This window comes from Meriones unguiculatus, chromosome 8, assembly GCF_030254825.1.
Source record: "Meriones unguiculatus strain TT.TT164.6M chromosome 8, Bangor_MerUng_6.1, whole genome shotgun sequence".
In the NCBI taxonomy this organism is placed as follows: Eukaryota; Metazoa; Chordata; class Mammalia; order Rodentia; family Muridae; genus Meriones; species Meriones unguiculatus.
This window is the reverse complement of record NC_083356.1, coordinates 2,041,867-2,066,579: the sequence shown is the minus strand read 5'-3', so window position 1 is coordinate 2,066,579 and position 24,713 is coordinate 2,041,867. Positions and strand designations below refer to the sequence as shown.

Genomic DNA, 24,713 nt, shown 5'->3' with positions numbered 1-24,713 from the left:
GTAACCAAATGCTTCTTCTCTAATGTGTGCCTTCTGCCTGTTTTTTCCAGACCTCAGCTAACAGGGAAGAACGAGGCAAACCCAGGGAGGGACTTAATTTTGTTGTGGCCAAAAAGGCTAGCACTCCTTGGCCAACCTGTCACGGAGTCTCTGGGAGAACAGAGCAGACAGGAGGAGTGAGGACAGAGGCTAATCCGAGGACTAGGGCACGCTTTGTCTTTTAGAGGACTGTTGGCTGGAAGGGGGTAGGGAAGTTTGTTTGCTTGGGCAGGAAAATCATCCCTTTCTACCCCACGCTGGCTGTAGCCTTTCACGTGCAAGGCATTGCCTTAGCTCTGGGACGTAAGAGTAGACTAGACATGCCACGTGTCCATGCCACTCTGGGGCTCGGAGACTGGGGAGGGGTGTCCTTCTTTCCTTTCTCACTGATTCTGTACTTATTGGGGATCCCTTATTATGTGATTTCTTTATGGAAGAAGAAAATTAACATTTGCTCCCCAACAGGGATGGTACCCACAGCCCAAAGGATGACTCATTCATGAGTAAAATGAATTTATTAGGGGTCACCTTTGGGTCAGTGGATGCCGTGGACAGCCGCATTTCCCTGGAGCCATCGCCCCACGCCACGCCACCTCTGCCTGCCAACCTTCTATATCGCATGGTTCTGAGGCCACCAGAGAATGCGAGCAAACCTGGCTTCCAGGGCTTCCTAGCATTAACGTTGCAGAGGAGACTACAGGCTCAGCCTCTGCAGTCAGATCCGCGCTGTGCGGAGTCAGGCATCCGTCTGCTGGTTTTGGCCACAGTGCCAACTGTGAGAAGGATGGCTTGTCTCATCGTAGTCCAGCGTGTTATTGGGCAAAATGGTGGCTCTGTCATAGGCTAGGGTTTGAAGGCCCCGGAGACGGAGCGGGACACAATTCTGCCCTCAAGATACTTAGAGTTATCGGGGAACAGAGAGTACACAGTAGCCACCCCGGGACTGCTTAGCTGAGGTTGAGGAGTGACAGCTGCAGAGATAAAGGAGGAGTTTAACACGCTCCTGTGTGCAGCCGGAGCTTGGCCAGGCACGAGCGAAGTTTGTGCTAAAAAAATGCTTGTAAATGAATGACTCAGGTGTGCGTCATAGATTTTTAAACAACTTAGGAGCCAAATAGCAGCATTGTTTCAACTCTGTGATAATAAAGGTGCTACGAATGAGAACTCCCGGAGCAGTCAGAATGGTATGTACCAGGAACTGAGTGATCTTCAAAGAAAGTTATATGGAAAAAGATGGCTGAAAATTAAAGTGTTCAGTCTACGCAGCTGAAAGCTGATAAAAGTAACCCAGAGAAATTAGAAGGAAAATAAATATGTCCCAGAACCTCAGAGCATGAAACTCCTGTTCGTGTTTGGAAATTCAAACAGGTATTCAAAAGCTCTCTGGAGGGCACGTGGGGCTTCTCTCTTCATCTGTCCTGTGTCCCGAGAGCAGAGCCTGTCTGTCAAGGTCCTGAGGGGAAGAGTCAAGGCCTAGGGTCGGGCTGTGCTGTGTCCCTCATAAACCAGGATGAGGTCTCCTTGCCTGGCTTTGAGCCTCAGGCATAACTCTTAATATCTGCCTTTCCCACTGGCTGAGCCATCACAGGGCAGAGTTTGGCAGCACAGGATGACGTAGCCTTCCTGACAGGAGTGACCGCAGCTGTGCCATCAGATCCCCACGCACCCGTGAGGCAGTGAAGAGAGCTGTGTGGTCCCTGCCACTGACAGGCAAACCAAGGCTCAGTTTGTTCGGGATCTTGTGGGCCAGGGAGAAGGTGGGCCACAGTGGGCCCTTCCCGGACCCAGCAAACGAGCCACTTCTGTACTTGCAGAGGAGCCTAGGCTGGCCATTGGAGGTTGGCCTCTTCCCGAGGCCTGTGTGTGGGCTCCTGGCGGGAGAAGGAAGGAGCGGTAGTCTAGGTCTCCTAGCCCAGGGCTTGGAGAGGGCCACTGAGAACATTGATTGACTTATTTGGTGTGTGCATTTGCATACCACAGCTTTCTTGTAGAGGCCAGAGGGCAATTCTCAGGAGTTGGTTTTTTCCTCCTACTGTGTAGGCCACGAGGCTCGGCCACTACTTTGCCCACTGAGCCATCTCACTGGCCCTTGGAGATGGTTCTCGATCCTTATTTTTTGTCTTGAATTTGACTTGGCAGGATTAGGTCTGCACCATCCAAGTGAACTCTGGGCAGAAGGAACCCTGCTGCCAGCTGGGGAATCCCGTTTGTGTCTGCTGAGGAGGCCCATGTGGTACCTGGATGTGTGGGTGCTGGGGATGCAGACCCACGCCATGCCAGTCTCCTGGCAGTCTCCTGGCAGCAGGAAATGGTGGGGGGAACTTCTGCATCTATTCCCCACTGGTCTGAAGTTTCAGCTCCCTACAACTACAGAGCCTGTCACACCCCGAGGTCAGCCTGGGATGACTGTGTGCCACCACACCACCCTGAGGGGGAGATAAAATTAGACACTCAAGCGAGGAATGGGGGCAAATACCTGTAATTACAGCCCTCTGGGAGACCAAGGCAGAAGAACAGAGAGTTCAGGGCGTCCTTGTCTGTAGGAGTTTGAGGCCAGCCTGGGCTACCCAAAATCCTGTCTCCAACACACTCAAAACAAAATGAAGCAAACACCCAACATACAAAAATCAATGCCCGGCAGCTCTAACTATGATTAATCTCAATACTTTATTCACCTTGCCCAAGTCAGCCAGGTGGCCGGAATGAGTTCTCTAATATCCTGATAGTATGCACAGCACTGGTCATGCAGAAACAGGAAGGGAAGCAATAAGTTAAAAGCCACATAAGTTATGAAAAAATAATATATACTTCCTATATTTCGTGTCCCCACTGAGGATTTGCTCCCTTGGAAACGGATAAATAGCCCGAGAGAAAGCAGCAACGAGCACCTGCTTTGAGTATATTGCGGGGTCCCTCAGGCCCAGGAGACTCCCTGCAGGCTTGGAGGGCCAGGGGCCTTGCTGGACACCTTGTCCTGGGGGATGAGATGAAGGGACGGGAGACAGGCTAGGAGAGGAGGTGAGGCAGGAGCCAGGACATGGATGTCAGGGGAGGAAAGGGAGGGGAGAAGGAGGCTGGTGGGATGGGGAGGCTGGCACCACTGTGCCCCTGCAGACCCCAGAGGTGAGAGCCAGGGCAGAGTACAGGACTCTCTGGCCAAGTCCAGATCCCCTTGGTGGATGCAGGATGGCTCTCGGGTTGGATCCTGTGAAGCCCCCATTGGGGCTTCCTGGACCTACTTAAGGGTTAAGAAGCTTCTGGATCTTTCCATGCTTAGCCTTCTTCATGGCCCACCAGAGGCAGGGAGTAAGCTTAGAGGAAGGGAGGAACTGGAGGGGGGGGCTGGGAAGATTTGGCCCACTGTGTGTAATGCCCTAGATCCTTGGCCCTGTGATAGAACAGACAGAGGTCCTAGGAAATGGGATTTGGGGAAATGGGTGTGTCTGGTAGGGTAGGCTCTGGGGCTCTAGGCCTGCTGCACCAAAATCAAGGGATGAGGCTGGAGAGACCTGGGCTGGAGGCAGAGCTCAGACTGCAGGATGGTGGCACAGCCCAGAATGGCAGGGAGGTGGAGGCAAGGCCTGGAGTCAGGCTGCCATCTCTGGGCTCTCCTCCCGGGGTGCTGGCCGTGGCCAGAATACCCCTGGAGCGCAGTTATGACAGACACCTTAGTCCCTAGTGAGGGTGTGTGCAGGCCTCTGGGCCGCTCCAAGGCTCGGGCTCTGTCTATCACATCAGGCCTTTCCTCTCTTGTCCCCAATACTGTCAGGTGTCTGGGAAGCCTAAGGATAGGGAATCCAGGGAGCCCCAGTCCCCAGGAGCTCCGGGTGTGGGACAGAACCCACGTGTGTCCTCAGCTCAGCCTACGGCTAGAGAGGATGCCAGTCTCGGCTCTGAGGTAGAGGCGAGGCTGAGGCAGAAGTCAGGGCAAGCGATGGGCAGAAGTCAAGTACCTTGTCAGGGCTGTGGGAAGGGCAGCTTCAGAGGGGCGAGGAGGTGACGGACCCAAGGTTCCCCTTACACACCAGGACAGCCTGTGGCCAGGAGGCTGGAAGCGGCGAGTGAGACACAGATGCAGAACGAAGCTGGCCATGCCCCTGCCGTCGCTGACCATCCAGAGAAACAGTCTCAGCTGGAGCCCACCTCTCTCTTTTCAGTGTCTCTCCTCCCAACCTGGAGGCTCCAGGCCGCATTCTCGAGTTTAGCTTAAGTCCCTCTGGCTGCCGCGGCAGTGGCCTGAGGCTCCGGGGCCTTACTCTGAGGCCTCAGATTCCTGGGAGAGGTACTTCTCTGACATTTCGGTGATTTTGATCACGGGACCTCTGCGGGTCTTTTTCTTCCGGGAGGGGGTCTTGGAGAGGCTAGACTTGGAGGCGGCTATAGGGGACACAAAGGGTGAGGGATGGAAGGGGTTGGAGCAACGGAAGCCAGGTAAGTATGCCTTCGGGGCTCCCGCCCCCACACCCCTGCCGTGGGTCTCTGGGCGTGTGGACTTACTGGTCCTGCTTCGGGATTGCACGGTGCTGACCACGGTGGCTGAAGGTAGGTCCATCCTGCGGGAGGGGAGGCAGGGTGTGATGGGAACCTGGGATTTGAACCCCGTTAGGATGGGGGCTGCAGTCTGTGATTGCCCTGTCATGTGACCCTGGCTAGCCAGCCGTCCTTGTCTCTGGAGTTCCTAGGGGGTAGTTTGCTGAGGAAGCTGGCTGTCCTGATTCTGGCTCCTCAGATGGTGTGAGGGTGGGAGGGGAGGAGAGTCTCGGTGTGGGAGACCCGAACCTGGACTTTAGATAAGCCAGGATGCCCGTTCTGCTTTTCTCCCAGGGTCTGCTCCAGACAGACTCAGTCTATGCATACTGAACATGCCTGAGCACTTAAAAACAACAGCCCCGAGATAGCCACCTTGAACTTACAAAAAAACCTTGTGTGTGTGCGTGCGCGCGCGCCCGTGTGTCACAGAGTGCATGTGAGGTTCAGGTAACAGGTGGGAACTGGTTCTCCCCTTCTACCATGTGGATTGTGGGGATGGGAAGCTCGGCATTGAGCAGTCTCTCTGGGCAGATTCAGCTGGCTTCCCCACCACCGGCGAGTTTATCTTTAGCCCATGTTTATCATTAGCCCATTTTCCTGCTGGGCAAACTGGCCGTAGGAACTAGGTCTCAGTTCCCAGCTCAAGTCAGGATTGGACAGGCGCTGGCTTTAGCCCCGCCCCTCGCCCCGCCCCACCCCGCCCTCCACCCTGCTCCCCGCCCCTTTCCCTTTACTCACCGGCTCTCCTCGCCCTCCACCAGCTTGTGGTAGGTGGCGATCTCAATGTCCAGCGCCAGCTTGGTGTTCATGAGCTCCTGGTACTCGCGCAGCTGCCGCGCCATGTCCTGCTTGGCTTTCTGCAGGGCGGCCTCCAGCTGGGCCAGCTTGTCCTTGGCGTCCTGGAAGGCCAGCTCGCCTTGCTCCTCCGCCACCTTGATGTTCTCCTCCAGTTTCAGGCACTGCAGCCAAGGGAAGGGGGCGTGGTTGGGAGAGGTAGCTAAGCAACGGCGTTTCTAGGCGCGGCGACGGCTAGCGATGGACTTAGAGGGTGCTCAAGCAGAGCGCGAAGTCCCACACAGCCCCACATTCCTCCCTTTCTACGTGATTGGGCTTGGGCAGGGCCCAGGGCCCCGTCGTGCATGGTGGTGGGGGCCTTTCTGCTGTCCCGGTAGCTCCGGGCACTCTACAGAGGCTGTTCCTGTGCAGAACTCGCGTCCCTCATGGACAACCACGCTCCTCTCCATTTGGCGGATGAGGAAACTGAGGCCAGAGGCACTAGTAGCCACGCCCAGGGCCACTTGGCCGGGTCTTGCGTGTACTCGGCCTGTCTGAGTGTCTCCTGGTCCCTATGGCCCCTCAGGCCCTTCAGAGGTTTTCTCACGTGGCTCTTGACGGAGAGGATCTGAGAACGAAGCTTCTGGATGTGCACGTTGAGGTCGGCGATCTCGCAGCGGCTGCTTTGGAGGCTGTTCCCGAACTCCGCTGAGCGGGCAGCTCGCTCCTCAAGCTGAAAGGGTGGGAAGGGGACGGAAAGATGGTGTGTTGTAGTCCCTCAACACCCCCAGCCTCACCTCTGCAGTCCGCTCCCACCTCCCCTCCAGCCCCACAAGCTGCCCTGGGTAAGCCACGCCCACGCCTGCTGGGGTGCTGGCAACTCTGTGCCCTGTGGGAAGGGCCACACAGCTTCCTCCCCTCAGCTCCCCATGGCTGCCCGCGGCTGCCCACTGCCCACAACTCCCCTCGGCTCCCCACGGCTGCCCACTGCTTCCCATGGCTGCCCACTGCTTCCCATGGCTGCCCATGGCTCCCCTTGGCTGCCCACGGCTCCCCACAGCTGCCCATGGCTCCCAGGATCCTGCAGGAGTGGCTCTCACTCTTTCCAAGCTGTCTGTGGCCGAATGCTGCAACCCTCCCTACATCTACCACTCCTCAGAGAATCTCAGGCCAGAGCTGCCGCCATGTCCCTCCCTGCAGGTCAGCCCCACCTGCCCTCCTGCATGTCAGCCCCCACCTGCCCTGTCAGCCCCCACCTGCCCTGTCAGCCCCCACCTGCCCTGTCAGCCCCCACCTGCCCTGTCAGCCCCCACCTGCCCTGTCAGCCCCCACCTGCCCTGTCAGCACCCTCCTGCGTGTCAGCCCCTGACCTGGCTCCGAGTGTAGGCTTCCGCCTCCTCCAGGCTCCGGGCGGCGATGGCATCATACTGGGCCTTCACCTCCTCCACGATGCCGCTCAGGTCGATGCGGCAGCGGTTGTCCAGGTCCACGCTCACCGACACGTCCCTCACTTGGGCTGTAAGGTCTTTCAGCTCCTGGGCAGCACAGAGGTGGAGGCTCAGGGCTGCTGAGGAGGACTCCCTCAGGCACACACCGTCTCCTTGACTCCTCAGGTGGAGACTGTTCTCTCTTTGTGCATGCGTGTGTGTGTGTGTGTGTGTGTGTGTGTGTGTGTGTATGTGTGTGTGTGTGTATGTGTCTGTCTGTCTGTCTGTCTGTGTGGCTTTCATACTCAGGCCCCCACCCCCTCCTGGCTGGTGCTGAGGTGGGGCTCAGCAGCCTCCTCGGCCGTCTGTTGCCCTCCGTCTTCTCACTGGGCCTGGCAGGGTCCCCTTCACCCGTGGTCACCCATTGGTGACCAGAGAGGATGAAGGATGAGGCTAGCCAGGAAGGGGCTGGAGGCTGGCGAATCCTTGGGGAACGGTACAAACTGCTGTGGTCCCAGATGGCCTCTGCTGATGGTCATCTGTTTCTAGACCCCTCTGGAAGTATAACGGCCCCCTCCCCCAGGCCATGCTCTGGGCCCAGCAGTGCGGCCTGGTGTGCTGGGACAGGACAGTTTACTCTTCTCTGATCATGGGGTGAGGCTGTTCCCCTGGGGGCCAGGGGAGCTGAGCTTGCTGGCGTCTTTGTAGTGCCAGGCCAACTTCCTACTGTCCCGGCCGGCTTTCCCACGGGAAGGCTCCGGGTGGGAACAGGGGATCTCAGGGGCTGCAGAGTTGCACAAGCCTGGGCCGCTTCCTCTGGAGGTGCTGAACAACAACCCAGACCTTGGGGGGCCTCCAGGGTGGAGGAGCCAGAGTGTGTCAACAGAAGATGGCTGCCAGCACGCCTCAGAGAGGTGAGTCAGCTGGCCACGGGGCCAGGCAGGGAGCCAGCAGAGGTGGCGGTGTGTGGCTGAGGCTCACTCTGGAGGTTGGGCCTGGATGCTGCCTGGCCTGACATCCACAGACCCCCGTCTCCTGTTTCAGGCACCACTTTCCAGTGGTGTCTTTGGTTGCTGTCAACTTCATTGCCTCTTAAAGCTCAATGGTCAGGCAGGATCCCAACAGTGGCTGGGAGTCGGTTCGAACCTAGAGAAGTCTTCAGCTGTCTACTTCATGAAAACGCAGAGCCCCCAGGATCTGAGTTTTATCTTGCGCTGATGAACAGTGCACCCTGCCGTTTGTCCCTGGCCCCCTGTGAGCTGGCCCTCAGAGCTGGAACACTGCTCAGGCCCTGGCTCGGCTGGTTCCCTCACAGCCATATACCTTGACCTTCTTCACTTTTGGGGATCCCCTCCCTAATTCATCGTTAGGCCTAGGGAACTCTCCGTGGTGCCTGACAGGGCCTGGAACTTCTTACTGGTGTCTTGAATTCTGGAGTGCAGCTTCAGAGCCAGGGTGGTGTCAGGTGGGCCACGCCTTTCCCGTCTGCTTGCCTACAGCCTTGACTACCGGCACCTCCTGGGAAGGAAGCTTGGGTTCCGCAAGTGTTCCAGAGCCCCTGTCTAGCTCAGGGAAGGAAGCTCGGGTTCCGCAAGTGTTCCAGAGCCCCTGTCTAGCTCAGGGAAGGAAGCTCGGGGAAGAAGCTCAGGTCCTGCCTGTCTAGCTCGGGGACCAGTAGCGGTGGGGATCTTTGACTGGTCCTCAGACGGATTGAATAAATATATGTCTCTGGGCTGCCGGCTCTGACTGGACTCGGGCCACACTGTCACCAGCAACATTGCCTGCTGTAACAGGCACCTGCTAGGACAGGTTTAGAGGTGTGATTCTGGGGATCCCCTGGTGGGAGTGTGTGGAGATCAGTGAATGAGGCTATAGCCCCACACTCCACAAGCTCAGGTCTGACGTGGCGTCTGGCTAATAAAGTCCAGGGCCCAGCCACGAGCTGCCACAAAGGACAGGCCTTCCCTGTTGGGGCCAGAGGACGGCCAGCCACCCTGTACCCTTTCTGAAAAGAAGCAGGGGGCGGGAGTGAGAGGAGCAGAAGCAGGAGGTGGTGCGCAGAGCAGCGGTGGTGCGCAGAGCAGCTGCACGCCTGTCCAGACTCGCTGGCCCCACCGGGAGTGAGGGGATAACAATGCGCCCTATGTGTGCGGTGCCACCGTGGGACGGGCCCCTGACACCCGGAGTTGGCGAGAGCCGCACCACAGAACAGTTCAGCTCCCTAGGGAGCCTCAGCTGGAGGAGGCTGCGGTGTGTCAGTCATGTGTTTCCCTCGGGGCCCTGAGGAGCCTCTCCGGGGGTGATGGAGGTCGCTTGGAAAGTCTGCTCACTGCCTTGTAAACGCGACCACCTTGGACAACACGGACCACGGTTTCCAACCCTCTGAGCCTCTGTGTCCCATCTGTAAAGTGGGTGCCGGATGGAGCTTGCAAGTGTTCGCTCCACGGAAGGCATCATTCTAAGCGCTTTACATTTGCGGAGAAATAAGCTCTGGGATGGAGCGGTGGCCGAGTGGGCAAGGGGGTTGCTAGGCAAGCACAAGGACCCCGGCTCAAATCCCTAGGACCATGTAAAGCTGGGCTCCCTAGTGGGTGTCTATAACCCTAAAGCGTTTGAGATGGGAGGCAGAGACAAGGGTATCCCCAGCAGACTGAGGGCTGGCTAGACGGTCACATTCTGCTGTGAACAACAAAGTAGAGAGCCTGTCTCAAACAAGGAAAGGTGAACTGACAGCAGAGGCTGTCATCTGACTGTCACAGGCACACAGCGCTCACGCTCGCGCTTGGCACGGGGAGGTTAAAGCAGCCTGCTCCGGTTCCCACAGCTACTGAGCCAGATTTTAAATCTTAGTTAAGGGTTTTCATCGTTACTGGAATGGTGAGCACTGGCTGAGAGTTAGCGTGGAGAGCAGTTAGCACAGAGGCTGTGGGCTGACTCTGCCCAGAGCTTCCTGGAACCTGGTGTGGCAGGCAGCATTGCGGCTGGATGCTGGCCAGTGGGTACCACCCAGCCGTCTGGAGTGGCCCCACAATGTGCTCCCTGGTGTTGAAGAGGGGGGAAGGCTCCCCGTTTTCTGGGACATCCATAGGGCATAGATCTATATACTTCAAGGCTTTTCTGATCGGACCCAAGGTTGAAAACCAAGTACCCATCCCTCCTGGGGCAGGGAGGAGGAGGCCTACCCACAGTCCAGTGTGTCTTCCTGTCACAGAGGGAGCTGTGGCCTGCTCTGTTCTGGAAGGGAGCCGCTCACACCAGTGGCCTTGGAGCACAGGGCTATGACTCATCTGACTGAGGTGTGAGCTACTGTGCGTGTAAAATGTGCTCCAGACTAGAAATTTTTTGAGTGTCCATTTTGTTTTATACAGCCCTGTCTGGCCTGTGTGGAGGAGGGCCTTGAACTCTTGGTCTTGCTCTTCTCTCCTGAGTGATGGGACTGCAGGTGTGACCTACCAAACCTGACTCTGAATGTTTAAAAAGAGAAAGAAAAGTGAAATAGTCCGCTAGTATTTACACTGGTTACAAATCAAACCCTTCATGTTTTGGGTGTACTGGGGTAATCCTCCTCCTTTCTGGGGAGGGCAGGGCTGGAGGTCAAGTGTAGGGTCTCCTGATGGAGGGGAGACGCCTACCAGAAAGCTGTAGCCCAGCCCAGTTGCTTGTTTTGAACATGGCTTCTAGGACACGCCTGCACGGCTTGGGTTTTGTTTCTGTAGGCAGAGCTGTCTTAGGGGCTCGCCGGCATCCTTTTGACAAAAGGTCAGTGTTCCCTTCTCAGGGTCAAGGGGTTCATGGAGTGGATCGTAAAGCCCAGCTCACTGTCCACCTGGCCGCTTGCAAAAGTGGCAGAAGCCGTCTGAGCTGCCCGCTGTGGCCACCCGTCTGTCAGAGCGTCCGGCCAGACGCAGACGGGGTAAGAGTTTCCCCAGCCACAGTGTGTGGGGGGGACTGCTGTTTACACTGCATTTGGTGGTGTAAGAGCCTTTACAGTGTGGGGGAGGTGCCCAGGTCACACAAAGGGTGCATCCGGTGATCTGGGTAGCTGCTGGAGTCTGGCCTCTGATGACCGGGGATGCTGTGGGGGTGTGAATAAACGTGGTCCCCACAGCCTCACATATTTGAAGGCTTAGTCATCAGGGAGTGGCACTATTTGACAAGGATTAGGAGGGGTGGCCTAGGTGTAGGTGTGGCCTTGTTGGAGGAGGTATGCCGCTGGGGATGGGCTTTGAGGTGGTAAAAGCTCATACAAGGCCCAGCTCTCTTTTTCTCTGCCTGCCGGTCAGGATGTAAAGCTCTTAGCTGCTTCTCCAGCGCCATGTGAACCATCATGCCACCATGCTCCCTGCCATGGGCTAACCTCTCAAACTGTCAGCAAGCCCCTAGTTAAATGCTTTCTTTTATAAGACTTTCCTTGATCATGGTGTCTCCTCATACCATGTTATGTTACTCTCCTCAGCTTACAGATGTGGAAACTGAGGCACAGGGAGGAGACAAAGCTCAGTCAAAGTTACAGAGATGATAAAAGGGGAGGAGTTAAAACCGAGCCCCCAAGAGCTGTGGCTCCACGTGAATGGAGCTCATGGGCCTGGCTATTGAGATGGGGCCAAAAGCCTCTTTAGGCACACAGTCTTTGGCAAGGCTTGGGTCTGTTGGGGATGGCCGGCCTCCTTCTGCCTGGGTCTCAGCTGCAGGGCCTTCACCTTGGCTTAGAGCTCTGAGCTTGCCAGGCATTGGTGAGCATAGTGGAGCAGAGAATCTGAAGCACTGCCCCTCTGATGCCCCTCTGGCACACACGAAGCCAAGAGGAGCTTGGGCAGAGCAGCCAGCCTGCAAGTGTGGAGCCTAGTGCAGTGCACAGGGTGTGGCCAGCTGTGGAGGGCTGCCAGGCAGTGTGGCCAGCTGTAAGCTCGCCTTCCTGCTGCCCCTGAGGGTGGGAGTTCTCTCTGCTCTGCTCCATCCCACAGCCACAAATGGCTGTCAGTCCCAGAGGGGTCCTGGGATGCTGAGCCTGCTGGAAGAGAGGCCTGATCTCCCTCCTAGACATGCTCAGAAGTCTGTGGGTCCCAGAACTCTGCACGGACGGTGGCAGTGACACTGGCCTCTGCTCCAGCCTTGACGTCATTGCTATGGCTTGGCACCAGCTCTGGCACCAGCTCTCCGTGGGCTTGGCAGCACACGGGCTCTGGGGCCTGTCAACCCCAGCCATGGCCCTCTTACTCCTTGTTTGTGAAAGGCTACCCTTGTACCCCCCGCCCCCCCGAGACAGGTGACATGAAGAGAGTGAGAGAGGCTGTGGTAGGATGCCCAGGAGGGTACAGTGTTCCTGGAGAGCCGAGCCCTTGAGTTCTCCAGGCTCAGCCGAGGACCTCAGAGATAGATGGGCCTATGTTCTGGAAGCTTCTCTGTCTACATTTAGCATCTCATTTAAGATTGGGCTGAAGCCACCATGAGTCTTCCCATCTTAGCCAAGAGTGGGAGGGGGTGCGGCACTGTCCATCAGAGGCAGAAGTGCCGTAGACCCAGATGGAGCTCAGCCCAAGTAGGGATGTATCACACAAGGACCGTCGTACTGATCCTTGCACTTGTTCTGTTTGCTAGCACCCTAACACACATAAAGGTGGCTCTCTCAAATCGAGTGACTTTTGGGACCCTGCCCCTGTGTCATGAACTGTGTGGCTAAGGGAAGTGTAAGGATCGTTGGCACCCAGCGAGAAGAGCCCTTGGGAAGCCGTGATGTCACCGGCTGGAAACGGTGAGTGTTAAACATTCCACCATCCCCGCTTGTGTCCCTCACCTCTGAAGAGTGAGCTCTGTGAGGCCCTTCTTTTCTCACCTGCTCATAGACCGTTCTCATCAGCTCCATGAAGCTCTGCAGGCCTTTTAGCTTGGTTTCCAGTTCAGTTCGTCGGAGACACTCAGCATCCAGGTCCTGGAGTTGGGAGTGGAGGTGGGAGATGGAAGCTAAAAGGCCAGGGCTCAGGGCAGGAGTTGGGTGGGACAGTTTCTGGGGAGGGGACGATACCCAAGCCTGGAGAAAGGGGAAGGCTGGCGCTTGGCCTTTCTCTCTGTTGGTGCTGAATCTCAGGTGCCTGAGAGCTTTGCTTAGGCAGGGAAAGTGGGATAATGCTGGGACAAGGGCAGAAGGACCATGGCAGAGAGCCATGGTGGAGGACTGTGGCAGAGGGGCAGAGGGCCATGATGGAGGACTGTGGCAGAGGGCCATGATGGAGGACTGTGGCAGAGAGCCATGGTGGAGGACTGTGGCAGAGGGCCATGGTGGAGGACTGTGGCAGAGGGCCATGGTGGGGGACTGTGGCAGAGGGCCATGGTGGAGGACTGTGGCAGAGGGCCATGGTGGAGGACTGTGGCAGAGAGCCATGGTGGAGGGCCATGTTGGTGGGCTGGTGGTTACCTTCTTCAGCTGGACAAAGGTGAACTCTAGGTCTGTGCGCTTGGAGATCTCGTCCTCGTACCTGTGGGGAGAGGCATTCCTCAGCAACGTTGTGGAGCTTGGGGCATGGCTAACTGTTCTGTGAGGGGTCCAAGTCTCTGCTAGACCTCTCCGTGCTTTCTGGCAGTTGGAGAGGGTGGCCCTTCTGGATGTGGTGGCGCACACCTATAGTTCTAGCACGTGGGAGGCAGAGACAGGAGTCTACATGCTTGAGGCCAACCTGGACTGTCAGTTCTAGGCTATCCAGGGCTACATAATGAGGCCCTGTCTTAAAACAAAAACCAAAACAAAATCGGACAAGAAGCCTTGGTTCTTCCTTTGGTGGACACACGCTCCCCTGGGACCTCCCAGCAGTGGCTGCCCACTTCCTGGCTCTACTGCATAGTCATCTGGAAGCCTTCTTGACTGCACCCCTTTCACGGTGACTCCTTCGCCTACCCACCCCCCTGGAATCACAAGTGTGGGTGGGCCAGGCCTGTGGTCTTCCCTCTCCTAGCATCCCGCTCATTCCTCTTGTTAAACCCGAGACTCTGGGGGAGAAAAGACCAAATCCACGGTTGTCCAGTTGAAACAAACTGTATTTTGGGGTGTATATTGGAGTGTGCCTCGGACTGGCCAGCCAGCAGTCTCACCCTAAGTCAGAGAGAGCAGCCTGTGCTGGCCTCTTGGAGTCCCCTTTATGGGAGAGAGAAAGTGTTCACAGGGGTGAGAGAGCTGGCGGTTACTCGTTGTTAGAAAGACAGTGAAAGGGAAGGAGCAAGGGTAAGGATTATATCATGTGACTGGGGTGGAAAGCAGTTTGTGTCAGATCTAAGGAACAGGAACCTATTCCTAATTAGAAGCAGAAACCTTAACTTGCAAGGAATTAACTGCAAACAGAACACTTAGCCTGTAAGGCATTTTGTTCCTACTTTGGTCTCACACTCTCTTCCCTGCAGCCAGTTCTTGCTCCTTGGCTCTGCTAGAAAGTGGGGCACCATCTTATTCTGGGACCTCCAAAGGGAGGCAGGGATAGGGCCCTCCATGTGCTCAGCTCAGCGTGCTTAATGGCAACTTGTTTCTCCCATCCTTTCTTACCTCCTGTGTGTAAGGCCGTACGTGCAGCCTGTCCTGCTGCGGGGACAGATACATGACCTGTGGAGGGCACTCTACAAAGCCTAACTCTTCCCGGTTGCTTGCTGCCTCAGTCAGGCTCTGCTGGGTGAGGGCAGGACCCTTTGCTCCATCACTTTATCCTCTTCTCTTTAAGACAGTGGTCTTGGCTCCAAAGGGTGGCTGGCATCTGCCCTCAAGGACAGCCCCGGGGGACGGGCATGGAAGTGGGTTAGTTTCTTCTCTTCTATCCAGGAATGCCTGACTCAGGGCTCTAATTACAGGTGCCTACCTGCCCCAGTCTCTGACCTCCCAGCAGAACAGTGGCACAGTGGCCCTGTCACATGACTGGACCCACATCTGCAGCGGAGTGGACCTAAGGACGGCAGGGTTCACAGGGGGACCAGGCTCTCTAAATCTCTGGGTTTGAGCTGCACTTGGCCATTCCTTATCTTCCGGGTGTCTGTGAAGGTCTCTGAGGGTCGTGGTGGGGCTGGACAGGGGCTACGCATCAGGGAGAATAAAATGGGTCAGAAGTCCTGACTACATGTGTGTGTGTTTATGTGTGTGCAACAGGTATCATGGGCCTCCTTCTCCGCGCTCCCCAACACCCTCTCTCTTAGGGTCTTATGTGACAGTGAAAGGCACAGGTGCTGCAAGTGCTAGCTGCCTTTCTGAGTAGCCGCACACTTGATTACATCACTTATGTGTGTACTTTGCTGTGACAAGGGAAATGTCACGAGGACTCAAAGTGTGCTGTAGTTCTGCCACCCATGCCCGCATGAACCCTGGTACACCACACAATGCCTCTGGAGAGTGGGGCTGGCTCTCTGAGCATCGTTCCCAGCCATCAGGGTCATCTGACGTGGGCACGCCTCTCTCACTGGAATCTGGGAGCCCTGGTGAAACTCCCCTGCCTTGGGGCTGACGGCAATGAGTCCCTCGTCCTGCTGCCCTCTAAATGCAGGTAGCTGGTCAGCACCCTTTCCTCCGGGTAGCGGGACCCGCCAACCTTGGGGAGGATCTGGAGGGACCCCTGGGTGCCAGGCCCTTTCTGCCCTTTCCATCCTCTGGGCATCCTTGTTTGCTTCCCCTTTGGATAACCATGCCATCCCATCTCTGCCATTGTCCTACTAATCGCTTAATCGCTTAGAGACACCTCCTTGGTGGTTGTGTCCCCTGAGAAAGCTTAGAAAGATCCTGGTCCTGGCTGAGGCCCATGGAGCTGCCTACCCTGTGAATGGGGCCTTCACTGTGGATGAGGAACTTGTGCCTCCTGGGTGTTTCAGGCAGATCCGCCAGGTAGAGACCCACTAGGGACCTAGTAAACGTGTATCAGGACTTTGATGGCAGCCAAATGCTCCCCCCCCCAGTAGGGAAGAGCACCGGGACACTTGGGGCAGAGGCCCTCCTCATTGTGGCCTCCAGGTGGGCCAATGCCTGAGCCCTAGGCTGATGGTCCATCAGGAGGTCTGAGGCTTAGCGCTGGGTTCCAGTCTGGGGCTGGCCCAGTTTCCCTGAAGCTCCTGCTATTGCTCCCAGCTTTTGTGTGAGGTGGAAGAACCCCTTCCTCAAGGGCAGCCTGCCTCGGTCTGCCCCAGCCTGCTGTCTGATGCTCAGCCAGACTCGGCCCCCGCTCACCCCTCAGCCACATGCTTCTGTTCGGCAGCCAGCTTGTGTGGCTCTCCGCCATGCCCGAGTTGGCTGGCTGAGCTCGGGAGTGTTGCTTCCCCTCGCTGGGCCTCTGCTTTGTTTTCAGTAAGTGGGAGAGTTAGGCCAGGCAGACGTGGGGCTCTTGGGTACCCCGTGCTTGGAAGCCTCCATCCCACTGCAGCTCAGGTAGTGCCTATCTTCTGTCCCACCTCCAGTCTGCTACCAGCCTGCCAGCCACCAGCTCCTGAACCTGTCACAGCTGCCCCCCTCCACTTGTTTATTTCTGGGAGCAAGGCTGAGCTCATCACCCTGCAGAGGCAAGGCACGGCCGGCCCCTCCCTGCCAGTGCTCCACCCCACCCTGCCAGCTTTGCCTGCAGACCCCAACTGCTGACACCCTTCTGTAAGACTGACTATCAACTTCCCCTCCCCAGAGAAGAGAGAGAAGCCTGAATGGCCAGGCAGACAGGAAGTGGGTCAGCATCCAGGTGACAGCAAACAGCCGGGCCTAAGAGGGATTCAGCTGCATGTGCCCTGGCCTGCCATGCTTCCGTGGCCACTGAGGGTGACGTTTTTGCTTAGTAGGCCTTGCCTTGAGCCTCCTCTGAGGCTGTCAGACCTATCAGGGACCAGTGAAATGGGCTGCAGCTCCTGGGGAACACGTGCTGGGCAGGCCCGCGTGATCACACGGCCGTATGGGTTTCCGAGGACTTGGGAAGCTCTCTGGGAGAGATGGCCTCCACAGCGTTCCTCAGCTCAGGAGTGGGCCTACGCTCTGCTCTGCCTGGCTGCCCCCGGAAGGCTGGTCCTGTCTCCGACTAATTGTCTGTGGGCCACACTGCAGGACGAGGGCCTGAGGAGGGACCCAGGGGCATGAGCTACTTCTCTGCTCAGCCTCAGCTGCCTTGTCCGGGAGGGCTTGTCCACTGCTTGATCTTAGAGAGGGCCATCCCTCCCCGGGGCCTCCCAGGTGCTTATTCTGCCTTCCTCGGCTGGCTAGCTCAGTTTAACCAGTTTGGGGCAGCGCTACCATTCTTGGGGACAGGAAAGTCACTGGCAGGCACCGACCTGAACTCTCAGGTTTTTCCTCATGGCAACTGAGGTTACTGTCAGTCACCTTGTCCTCACACTCAGGAGGGAGCAGAGACCAGTCAGTGGGCTATGCTTGCCTGAAGCCACAAAGCTAGGGCCTAGGCTGGGCCTGTGACTACTGGGTGGCACTTGCCTACTTTCTGTCCACCTGCCTGTCTGTCCCTCTGTCCCAGTAAGTGTAAAAGCATCATGTGGGCATCATGTCCCCTCATCTTCCTGCTACTGTGAGGCCTAGCCGCACGCTCTAACAGGGTCTGCTGCTTTACCAAGGTAAGCCCTGACTGTCGCCTGCCTGCTCTTAGGGTTTCCCTCTTAGTGCCGAGGCCAAGCTCAACACGCAGCGCAGGCGCTGGCATGTGTGCGGGCTCAGGAAGGGCTGCCGCGGCCAGGCCTGTGCCATGCCAGCACGCAGGGCTTAGCTCTAAGCCTGTGTGACCGAAGCTGGCGGACCGTCAGGGTGACTGCTGGAGGTCCACCCATACCTGCAGTATTTACAGTGTACACGTGATGCTCTCAAGAGTTGCATCTAGAAGAAGACCGATGCTTCGCCCTCCAGCTTGGGTGCACCCCTCCTGAGTTCAGCCTCAGCCCCTGGTTCTCGGCGGGTGAGACCTACCTGACTCGAAACTCCTCTACTTTCTCCAGCACCTGCGACAGGCTGGCCTCCAGCTGTCCCCGCTCCTGGCCCACTTTGCGCAGCTCCTCCTGCAGCTGGCCCTGGAAGGCCTCGTAGTGGTGGCTGAGGTCGAAGGTAGTCGACCCCTGGCCCTGCAGGAAGCTCCAGCGGGTTTCCAGCAGCTGGTTGCGCTGCTCCAGAGCTTGTACCTGCAAGAGCAGGAGGGAGCTGAGTAGGTCGGCAGGTGCCACTCTGGGTTCCCTGGGCAGGCTGGGGGACCCCGAGGAGGGGCTCCCCGGGACAGAGCAGCTCATCTGCACGCGTTCCCGCGCTCCGCGCGCTGTGCAAAGCCACCTCCGGCTCTTGGCAGTTGCATTGGAGATGCTGCGATAAGGGCAGGATGGAGGTGGAGACAAGAGACAGAGGCTTCCTGGCCTGGGCAGGGCCTTCGGTGAGCTAGGGGAGCAGGGCGTGGAACTCCAGCCTGTCGCAGGCTAATGCAGGACCCGGAGAGCCCAAAATAGGAGCGCGGGAGACACAGGGGGTCCTACCTGCCTCTCCTCCACCACAAGCCTGACCGAATCTGGCCTTGAAGCCCAGACAGGCAGGCTTACTTGGCATTTTAATATTAATCCTCCCGACAGACCCAGGCTTGCAGAGGCTTTGAGCCTCAGTTTCCCCAGCTGGAAGCTGAGGTGGATAACAGCGCCTGTCTGAAACGGCTGTGTGTGTGGGGGAGGGGCAAAGGTGGGAATGAGCTCGGGAGAGCGCAGCTGCCAATGCGTGTGAGGTGCCAACTGTGCACCGACTGGTTCCAAGTGCTTCGTGTTCCAACTCCTTTGAGGCAACACCCTGTGGAGTGGGTATTGCTATCAGCACAGTTTCCAGAGGGGGCCAGCACCCAGCCCACAGAGCTGTAAGAACGATAGCAGGCAGCAGAGCCAGACCTGGCACCTGGGATTTTGTTTGTTTGCTTGTTCTGGGACAGGCTAGCCTCAAGCTCGTTATGTAGCTGAGGACGACCTGGGATTTCTGTTTCTCCTACGTCTACTCTCGAGAGCTAAGACCACAGCTCTTGCTTTATGCAGCGCTAGGGATCAGATCTGGGCCCTGCTGCATGCCAGGCAAGCACTCTGCCCACTGAACTGTGCCCCCAGCCCTGCACTGACGTCATGTACTGCCGAAATGTGCCTCCTGTGGCCTGTGGCCTGGGGCCCTTCGGAAGAGGGCTTTTCCTCCAGGCAGGGTCAGAGTGGCCTTGAGGATGGGGACAGAGAGGGCTCTAAACCCTGCAGCTCTGACCCCTTTCCCCATTGCTTGGATCTACGGAGGCACCTACAACCCCTGGACCACAGCTCGGCCCCAGAAGGCTGCCTGGTTCTCTTCTCACCTCGGTTCCCACTGGACTGCACCCCAGCACGACGGAGACTTCCTGGTTTGTCCTCCCCTTGCCTGTCCTCCTGAGCATCCTTTGCCTTCCTCCGCTGCGTGTCTCCTCCCAGTCACCCCTGAAGGATGTCCACAGACTGAGTCAGGCCCCCTCCCCTGCCAGCTTCTCACGCACCCTCCCAGTCAGCTCGGGGGCCCTGGGTGGCCACAGTGGTGAGGGCTGACGGCAGGAGGCTGCTCTGACCTTGAGGATGTGGTGCTAACTGGATGCCCGTATGCCGAAAGTGCTGGCCTTACTCCCAGGACCACAGCCCGAAAGCTGCACAAGCCTTTGGCACCTTTTTTTTTTTCCTGGTAGGGAGGAGGGCAGGAGCATTGGGTAGAGGCACGGACTATGACGCTGGTGAGCAGCATTCCCCTGCCTCACACCCATCTCTCTGGGAAGTTCCGCTTGACACTGCCTTAAACCTGGGCCACAATCAAACAGGTTCCGTCGGGCTGGAGGTCAGGAGGGTTCTGCCTTGCTTTGTGTGCGTGTGTGAGGAAGGCTGTGGGGGAGTATTGGCTCACCCCACCTTCTCTGCATTTTGACAAGCAGGAGTCCATGTTTACACTGAGGGTGCGGTGAGAGGAGAGACATGAGGCTCCTACCTCCACCCATGGGCAACAGGAAAGCCTTCTCACCAGGAAGTTCCCTCGGTCTACCCTCCGTGCTCTGCGCTTCGGCACTGTTCTGTCAGGGAGATGCTGTGAACCGGGCCAACCAGCACAGCTGGAGGGCACTGTGCCCTTGGGGGAGCCAAGGGCATACCTTCTGTCTCCCACCAGCCTTGGGGAGTCTCTCGTCTCAGTGGGTGGGGATGAGAAGTCATCTTTAGCCATGGCCTGCTGAAGGCAGAAAGGCTCCTCCCTATGGAAACAAAGGCCTAGGGAGGGCCAGTAATCCCAGCTCCCAAGAGGAGCCAGTGCAAGCTCCTCCATCCAGTCCCCCTGCCCTGTGGGGCACAGTGGCAGCACTGCAGGTCCCTGCCCTATGGGGGCACAGTGGCAGCTATTGGGGGGCTCCTTTCCAGGGCAAATTCCTGGTTTGTCTGTCTCCTCACTGTACAAAAGAAGAAACAGGCTGGGAGCTGCAGGGAGCCAGATCGGGCTGAACAGGCCTTATAGTGTGAGATTTTTTCCACAGAGGATGCCGAGTCTCCTTTTGGCTGGAGCTGGGTGCCCCTTGTGGAGGGCCTGACCACTGTCTGCAGGTAGACATTTGACAGGGATCCCCACTGTGCCAGGAAGGTGCCAAACCCCAGTGGAGGAGCAGAGACCCACAGGAGACCGGGCCTGTGTCTGATGACATCAGGCCTGAGGACAGGGATGCCGAGACCTTCAGAGCTGCGTGACCTGCCCTCATGTCCAGCTGTCCTCTGCCCTTGGGCTGTCCTTCCTCAGTGCCCCATCACCTAGGCTGTCTTCATGTTGGAAATCCCCCTGCAGCGGCCCTCTCCAGCCTTCCCTGTCCTTCCCTGTGCCTGTGGCCTTGTCAGTCTCCCCCTGCCAGGGACACAGGATGGCTGTAGAGCAGAGCCCCAGAATCTGAGGCACAGAGAGGGCAAGCCAGGTACTGAAGGAAACAGTGCTCCTTTCACTGAAGGGAGCACCATGGTGGCAGGCCTCTGCTCTGGCCTCTGGGGGATCAGCTCCCTTCCCTTCCCTTCCACACACACTGTCTCTCAGGGCAGCAGAGGGCCCTGAGTGGGGAGAGGAGTGGAGCACTCCTCCCTGCTCTCTGCTCAGAGTCCCAGCCTTGCCTGGGGCCTGGAATCCATCTCCCGAGCCTTCCCTGCCTGCACCTCTCTCTGAAGCCTCGGTTGCACCTCTCCCCACGAGCCCCTCCCCACCTTCCCCTTGCTCTCCAGGCCTCGGGCGTGTGTGTGGTTGGAAGGGTATCGAGGTCTGGGAGCTCCCCGCACCAGGCCTGTTCACCAGGCCTGTTTACTCCATTCTTAGCAAAGGATCAGAAAGCCTGTGCTATCTGCTAGATGTGTCCTCACTGCTTTTAAAAAACCATCCCATTCGAGTGACAGGCCCAGAGAGGCTCAGCAACCCACCTGAGGTCACACAGGTGGGGAGCCCAGGATTTAAACTCAGTCATAGGCTTCTGAGGCTTCTTTGAGCGGCTGCCCATCTCCCGGGGCCACAGGGTCTCCAGAGGCCTGGACCCAGAGCTCCCTGCACTCGACGTGAGCGCACCCCATCTCAAGGCCACCTCTGAGAGCTGGAGGCTCTAGTCCTGCTAAGGCCCTTCATGGGCCTAAACCCAAGACCCCAGCTGTGCCGGCTCCTTCCCTGGGCACACACCCACGATTCCCACCCCGTGCCCAGGGCAGTGGCTCAGCGTGACATCAGCATTGGCATTTGTTCGACGGAGAAAAGCCACCCATGGGAGCCAAATTACATAGTTCAGCGCAGCACTCCTTTTAAGGGATTAGCCAGACTTGTCAAGGAGGCGCCTCTGCAGGGCTTACCTCCCCAGTCACCGGTGCAGCCGGGCTGGGGGAAGGGCTGCTTGCCCCTCCCCCAGTCTGGGCACTTTGGGTGTAAGCGAGGGGATGCTGAGCTAGTCAGAGGCTGGGGAGACAGACACGGTTCTGCTGAGATGCAAACAGCTCCTTCTCTCATGCACACTTGAGTTCACGCCTCAACTGCGTCGGCAGTTGGCTGTGTGACTGCGGGCCAGGCACCTAGCCTCTCTGGTCCTATTACCCCATCTGTACGGCTCGGAAAACAACGGTGGTGATGTTGGTGCCGACCCACAGCCTGCTTGCTAAGTTCCTGTGGGGTTCACACAGGTCCCCGTGTGGCACTCTCTTCTCTCTACCTCTCTGTACGCCCCACCTCTCAGCACCCCCAGAAATGTGCAAGGGTATGCAGAGTTAGAAACCAAGAGGCAGATGAGGCTGGGTCTCTGCTTCCTCAGAGGCGAGGCAGGCACTTTCCCTTTCCTGCGCAATGGACATGAAACGTCTCTCTTTCCAGTGGAGGGGACCTGAGGTGCCTGTGGTGTCCAGCCCGCCAGCATGCAGTACAGCCAGTGCAGCTGTGACCCAGGAGGAAGCTGAAGGGTTGAGTGGGCACAGCTTTGGCAGGCAGACAGGACTTCCTGAAGCCCTCGCTATCTGCAGGCAGTGAGTCTGGGAAGCGTGGGGGCTAGGTGGCTGGGGCCCTGGTGCTTCCACCTAGGTGAGTGCAGAGCACCCCAGCTGTTGGCTGCTGGCCGGACTCTCACATAGTCCTCTGCATTCCTTTCTCTTGACGAGCCAAAGCTGCTCTTTACTCATCCAGCCTCCGCGGCAGCCTCATCCTGCCCCACACGCCCCTTTGGACCTGCTGGCAACAGTGGTTCTATGGATGAATGGGGAAGGCCAGCTGGGCAGCCTGGGGGGAGATGCTTCCGGGCTGGCCTGCTTGGGGTCAGGAGGGCATTTTAGCAGTCTTCCATCCACCTGCCTGGGCAGAGGCCAGTAGGCCACACCTCTATGCCCCCCCAAAGCACTTCCTTGACTGCTGCAGGGGTACACTGACCTCCCCACCCCCAAGCCAGGTGCCATGCCCTTATCCAGATTTCCCTCAGAGTGCATCCTGGGGTTCCTTTTTCCCAAGACACCAGTGCGGCACAGAATTTCCCATTCTGCCTCCTGCAGGTTTAGCCGTGCCACCTCCCATTGGCCGTCGGCAGGGGCGGGGCTGCCCTTCTGTTTTGGAGCCCTGTCCCACTCAGCTCACCTTGCCGATGAGGGAGGCAAATTTATCATTGAGGACCTTCATCTCCTCCTTCTCTTGGTTCTTCTGCTGTTGGACAGCTGGGTCCACCTTGAGGTCCAGAGGTACCAGCAGGCTGGGGTTCACAGTCACCTTGGGGATGCCGCCCGCTGGCCTGCAGCTTGTGAGGCTTCGGGAGCTGAAGCCAGGCCCAGGGAGCCCACAGCTGCCCCATCCTGAGGTCCCAGGCTGGGGACTGCCTGCACAGGTCACCTCACAGCCGCTGAGGCTGCTGAAGCCAACGACGCAGGAGCGGTAGGCCATGGTGGCCCCCCTGGGCCTGGGAGCCGGAGGGCCCACCAGCGAGCGAGGGAGCTTCTGAGTTGGTGGCTGGCCGCTGCCTCCTGTCACCTTCAGGGCCGGCTGGGGACTGAGGCCCAAACACCTGTTGCATGGTGTTCATTAGCTGCAGGAGGGCGGGACTCAACCTCAAGCCAGACCAACCTGTTAGTTAGACAGTGTGGTCCCGCCCCTCCCCCGTACCCCAGCTTTCTGCCTGCCCTACAGGGCATCTGCCTTGCTCAAGGGGCTTGTCACAGTCCCCTACAAGAGGGAACCTGACTGAGGAGGGGCCCTTCGGCTGGGCTGACTCCCTGGGGCAGGGTGGTCAGTGCCAAGAAGGTCGAGTTCCAGAGGAAAGAGTAGGGAGAAGGACAGGCAGCCAGCCGCATACCTGAGGGCTGACGTATCTGGGCTCGCATACTTCTGGAAAAGATGAGGCAAGTGTGGCCCTGAGCTCCGAGGGTAAGGTGACTGCACTGGGCACGGTGCCAGGCGGGCATTGGAAAACAGCCCCTGTATTATTTCTTTATTTTCCACCTGCGTGTCCCCTACCCATTTCCCCCTTCCTCCTCGCTTCGCTCCCTTATCAAGGACCTGCGAGTGCACCGTACTGACTCAGAGGCTGCAGGAACCGGTGGTCAAGGCCAAGAGCACTTGGTTCTGGAACCGTGACGTTGGACAAGTCAGCTTGGCCGCTCCCGCTGGGATAATCTCGTCTATGTGGCTAGACTTTTACCCTCATCTGGAAAACAGCTACAAGTTTTAGTTGCCAGTAGTATGGTGGAGGACTCCAAGGAGCTGGCCTCGGTTCAGGGTCCCCTGAGGTGCTGAGGTGGTCTCTAATTGGGCAAAGTTCTGCCCCTGGGGTGTCACTTCGCCTGCCTTCTCCCTCAGCTTCTTCATCCATTCTCTTTCCTCCTCCCTGGCTGCTCACACACCCTCTACCATCCTCACAGGAAGTCGGTGCAGAAACAGGCATCAAGGGACCCAAGGAGCTTCCAGAAACTACAGAGGACCTCAGCCCAGGGCTCGGCCAGGGCCTGCTCTCCTGTGCAGGGATGCCCTCCTCTTACCCACCCTGCCAGGCCGACACAAACTTCTTGAGCACACAGAGAAGTGTTCAGCCCCTGTGGAGACCAAGGCAGGCAGAAGTCTTGATGGGGCATGCTTAGTGGACCACACCACCACAGCTGCCTGGGGGCCAGGCCCGGTTCCCACTCACGGGCACTTCTGGTCCTCCTGGTCAGCACCGCGAGTCCTGACCCTGGATTCCAGGATCTGCCGTACCTGACACGGTCCCCAGGGCAGCCTTTGCCCTACTTCTGCCCCACGCTGTGTTCCCCACTCAGCAGCCTGGTGTGCCTGGCATGGCCGCCCCAGCCTCCCACCGTCTTCCCCTGGCCTGGCATCTGAATGGCATGTGGTCAGATCTAGTGTCATACCCTTCCTGGTCAGCCCCGAGCGCTCTGAGGGCGCAACCGATGGCATCTGGTCTCGGTATGGCCTGAATGCTCTCTCATTCCTCACCACAGCCTCCATTTGAGGTACACCATCCT

General features: G+C 57.9%; 1 protein-coding gene across 1 annotated transcript; it reads right to left on the bottom strand.

Annotated features, from left to right (window-relative positions):
* Positions 1 to 2,687: 2,687 nt before the first annotated feature.
* On the bottom strand, positions 2,688 to 23,445 carry Krt80 (keratin 80). The gene is made up of 9 exons (XM_021654436.2): positions 22,840 to 23,445; positions 17,674 to 17,882; positions 13,183 to 13,243; positions 12,604 to 12,699; positions 6,714 to 6,878; positions 5,951 to 6,076; positions 5,308 to 5,528; positions 4,537 to 4,592; positions 2,688 to 4,416 (listed from the first exon to the last, which is right to left on the bottom strand). Exons 1-9 carry the CDS (start codon positions 23,137 to 23,139, stop codon positions 4,292 to 4,294), a joined length of 1,359 nt encoding a protein of 452 aa, XP_021510111.1. The 5' UTR covers positions 23,140 to 23,445; the 3' UTR covers positions 2,688 to 4,291.
* Between the last annotated feature and the right edge of the window lie 1,268 nt (positions 23,446 to 24,713).

What these genes read in the sequence shown, in the direction of transcription:
- Krt80 (XM_021654436.2), bottom strand. Translation starts at nt 23,139, where the DNA reads ATGGCCTACCGCTCCTGCGTCGTTGGCTTCAGCAGCCTCAGCGGCTGT. An exon ending in CCTTTGTCCAGCTGAAGAAG is followed by an intron (nt 12,700 to 13,182) that starts GTAACCACCAGC and finishes TCCCAACTCCAG; the next exon opens with GACCTGGATGCTGAGTGTCT. An exon ending in GTGGAGGGCGAGGAGAGCCG is followed by an intron (nt 4,593 to 5,307) that starts GTGAGTAAAGGG and finishes CCCCTCCCGCAG; the next exon opens with GATGGACCTACCTTCAGCCA.